Source organism: Pseudomyrmex gracilis, unplaced genomic scaffold (genome assembly GCF_002006095.1).
Source record: "Pseudomyrmex gracilis isolate BER0280 unplaced genomic scaffold, ASM200609v1 scaffold_398, whole genome shotgun sequence".
NCBI classification, from domain to species: Eukaryota; Metazoa; Arthropoda; class Insecta; order Hymenoptera; family Formicidae; genus Pseudomyrmex; species Pseudomyrmex gracilis.
In genome coordinates, this window is record NW_018020982.1 from 34,687 (window position 1) to 38,015 (window position 3,329).

At 35.7% G+C, this 3,329-nt stretch overlaps 1 protein-coding gene across 1 annotated transcript in view; it reads left to right on the forward strand.

Annotated features, from left to right (window-relative positions):
- The first annotated feature begins 2,244 nt into the window (after positions 1-2,244).
- LOC109860483 (laminin subunit beta-1-like) overlaps positions 2,245-3,329 on the forward strand; it is a 13,403-nt gene continuing 12,318 nt past the window's right edge. Inside the window, exon 1 of the mRNA XM_020439583.1 lies at positions 2,245-2,362. Within this exon, the coding sequence (XP_020295172.1) occupies positions 2,245-2,362 (118 nt within the window). The remainder of the gene's footprint in view (positions 2,363-3,329) is intronic.

The window sequence follows — 3,329 nt, forward strand, 5'->3', positions numbered from 1 at the left end:
TAATTTTTTAAATATATCAGTACTTCTTTTAAAATAGTTAAATTTTTTCTAACAGTGTTTGTCGGAATCAATATGTTGTCCATATATATTAAAATTTTATTAGTACGTATCAATGGATCAAAAATTTGTAAAACTCTTTCTTGGAATTCGGCGCTTCGGAATATCCAAACGGCATCTTAACAAATTCGTATTGCCCCGAAGGAGTTGCAGAAGAGAAATATTTTGTATGATCCGAATGTATAGCAATTTGGTAGTATCCATCCTTTAAATCTAATTTTGTAAAAATTTGTTTACCGTATAACTTATCTAATTGATCTTCAATTATCGGGAATGGATAGTTTTGCGGATATACCCTTTGATTGAGCGGTCTCAAATCCACGCACACTCTCTTTTTTCCGTTCCTTCGTGACACCAAGATGACTCGTGAACAATATGGCGATACACTAAGCTGAATAATACCTTGCTTTAACAAGTCATCGGTAATACTTTGTAGCTCATCTTCCTCCATATTTGACATTCGTCTAGGCGCGTATCTAAACAGTGAATTATCTTTTAAATACACTTGTACATTATAATTGTCATTGACCTGTTCGATTTCCATATTATCTACCCCTTCAAAAATATTTAACAATTCACGTCGGCATTGAACATCTAAATCATTATTTAAATTATTAGTTATCACATCATATTTTTCTTTAACCTCAACAACATCAATAGACAAAATATCTTGAGCTAATCTTTCAACATTATTTATAGTTTCAAAAGTAAAACGATTATTATAGTATGTCAACTTTAAATTAGAGTCATTGATAAAGTCACGTCCAATAATGACATCATAACGCATAGTTTGATCGGCAACAACCAAAAAGGTAATGTCAAATCAAGAGTCTTTAATATTTTCAAGAAAAATCTGATCGTATATTTTACATAAATAGATAGTGGAGATTCATTAATGTCTTTATAACTAATTTCTTTCTTAACTTTAAATAATTCTCTATTATTAAACAATTTTTCGTATACCGATTTTTTAATTAAATTAACTGGACTACCTGTATTGACTAGAGCGAGAATTGTTATCTTATCATGATTTACTCGACGAATAAGAATACATAACCTAGTCTCACTATCACCGATCAGCAAGACCTCATTCGCATGGTGAAACGATGTAGACGGCAATTACGCAGAAGTAGATGACTGTTGATTCAGATGATTGACAGAAGAAATGTGGCTGCCTTCCTTCGACGTACAGGCGTTAGCCAAATGACCGATCTGGTCACACTTGAAGCAAGTTACTTTAGCAATTTGCAATCCTTGGACAAATGACCTGGCCTCTTGCAAGTAAAACATGTCTTCTTATCACTTAAATTAGTTTTGTCGACAAAAGTTCCTCTTTTTGAATGAACTTGAATGATTCTCCTTTTCGCACGACACTGTCTTCTGTAATCTTGCGCACATGGTCAATAAAATCAGGAACGTTATCAATCCAAGTATTCAACACCAGTCTTCGTAGATAAAAATCTTTCACTCCATCCGCCAGTACTTCTATTTTTTCTTTCTCGGAAAGTGTTAACGATTACATCAAATTCAATTTTGATTCGGCATAATCAATAAATTTTTCGACATGCGACTTTCAAATACGAGAGCTGACACGAGACAATGTAGCCGTAAAAGATTCTTTACGTTCAAAATATCGCCTTAGTTAAAATTTAAATTCTTCCCACGTGGACACTGATTCTAGCGGTTGTCTATTGTACCAATCAGATGCACGGTCTTTCAATTGACACACAGCGGCAAGTAATATGACATTGTTTTCAAAACAATATATTCGAGCAACATTACTAATTCTTTCAAGCCACTTAACAACATTCTCTTCTTCTTTTCCAGAAAAGGTTGGTATCAATTTCTCAGCACATTTTACACGTTTGCCATACAACAGAAGAACCATCGGCAAATACTCGCGGCTCATGCGAATTACTTCGATACTGGCAATGCATGTCGGCAACTTCACGGTAAATTCTTGGCGGTTCACTACCACCTGCCACATTCACGGGATTTTCATTTGCTGGCTCTTGCGAATTATCAGATAAAATTGACTCATGCAATTGTTCTGGCCATCCAACTCGATCGTAATGATCCACTATGACGTCTAAAATGTTCACACGTGATCCTTTAGTATCGAGTCTCAAACGCAAAGCAAGCGCGCGCAACTCATTTATATGTAACGCTGTTAAACTATCCCGATTCATGTCCGATTCCAGTCAGAAATACACTGTCGGTAATCCGTTCGCTATCGACACGATAACCAGCGCCCCGAACGGCGTTGCTAAAAGAATAGACAATGAATCTACGGATTTTCAAAAACGTTCGAGAACTTCTTAACCACGCACTTCCGGTCCGAAGGATCGAGAACCTTCAATCACGTGATACTAACGGCTCCACGAATCGAAAGCTTCTCTCTCCACGTATAGGCTTCCGGCTCAAAGAATCGAGAATGTTCCTTGCCACCGATCACTTCCGGTTTCACAAACGACAAATTTCAAACGGCAAATCTCACTAATTTTTTCAACAATGTTGCTTGCAAATTACATTGATTTTACTTTCTAGTGTTAATCTACTTACAATTTACGTTAGCCGCTGCTATTTACCGCACAAATCGACCAGCACACCGAATTTAATAAATCAGTCGTCAATCTTTTTGATAGATCGAACGATCTAAAATCCGATCTGAAATCCTATCTGAAATCCGATCCCGCTTCTGAAAATAAATTACTGTAAGATATATTGAGGATATATCCCACACTTCTGAAATAAATTAACTGTAGGGTATACTAAAGATGTATCCGACTTCTCAAATAAATTAATACTGTAGGCGCGTGGGTAAAATACTTTTCGGCACTAAGCGGTTCTCTTGAAGGCAATTAAATAAAACTCGACACTTCTGTTTCAAATTGATAATTAATGTATATATATATGTCTAAATTTATTACTTATGGCACTATACAATAAAACTCACAAATATTACTCTCGGCACATTATTCGGACTCAATCTTCACATACTCAAATCTTCAACCGATCTCGTCAACGGTTTCAAAACGATTCTATCTGCGTAATCGACAAGTATATCCAAAATCATGCACGATACAACAACATGTGTTCCTAGAGACGGCGCGATACGACCTTTCTCAAAGGAATTACAGTCTGTAAAGTAAGAGCGTGTACAGGTTAATGTGTAGAAAAATTTATTTTTAATGATTTTTAAGTACATGGATTTGTTGTACTCCATGAGAAGAAAAATGCTATACCATTAATAATGAGTCCAGTCACCACCG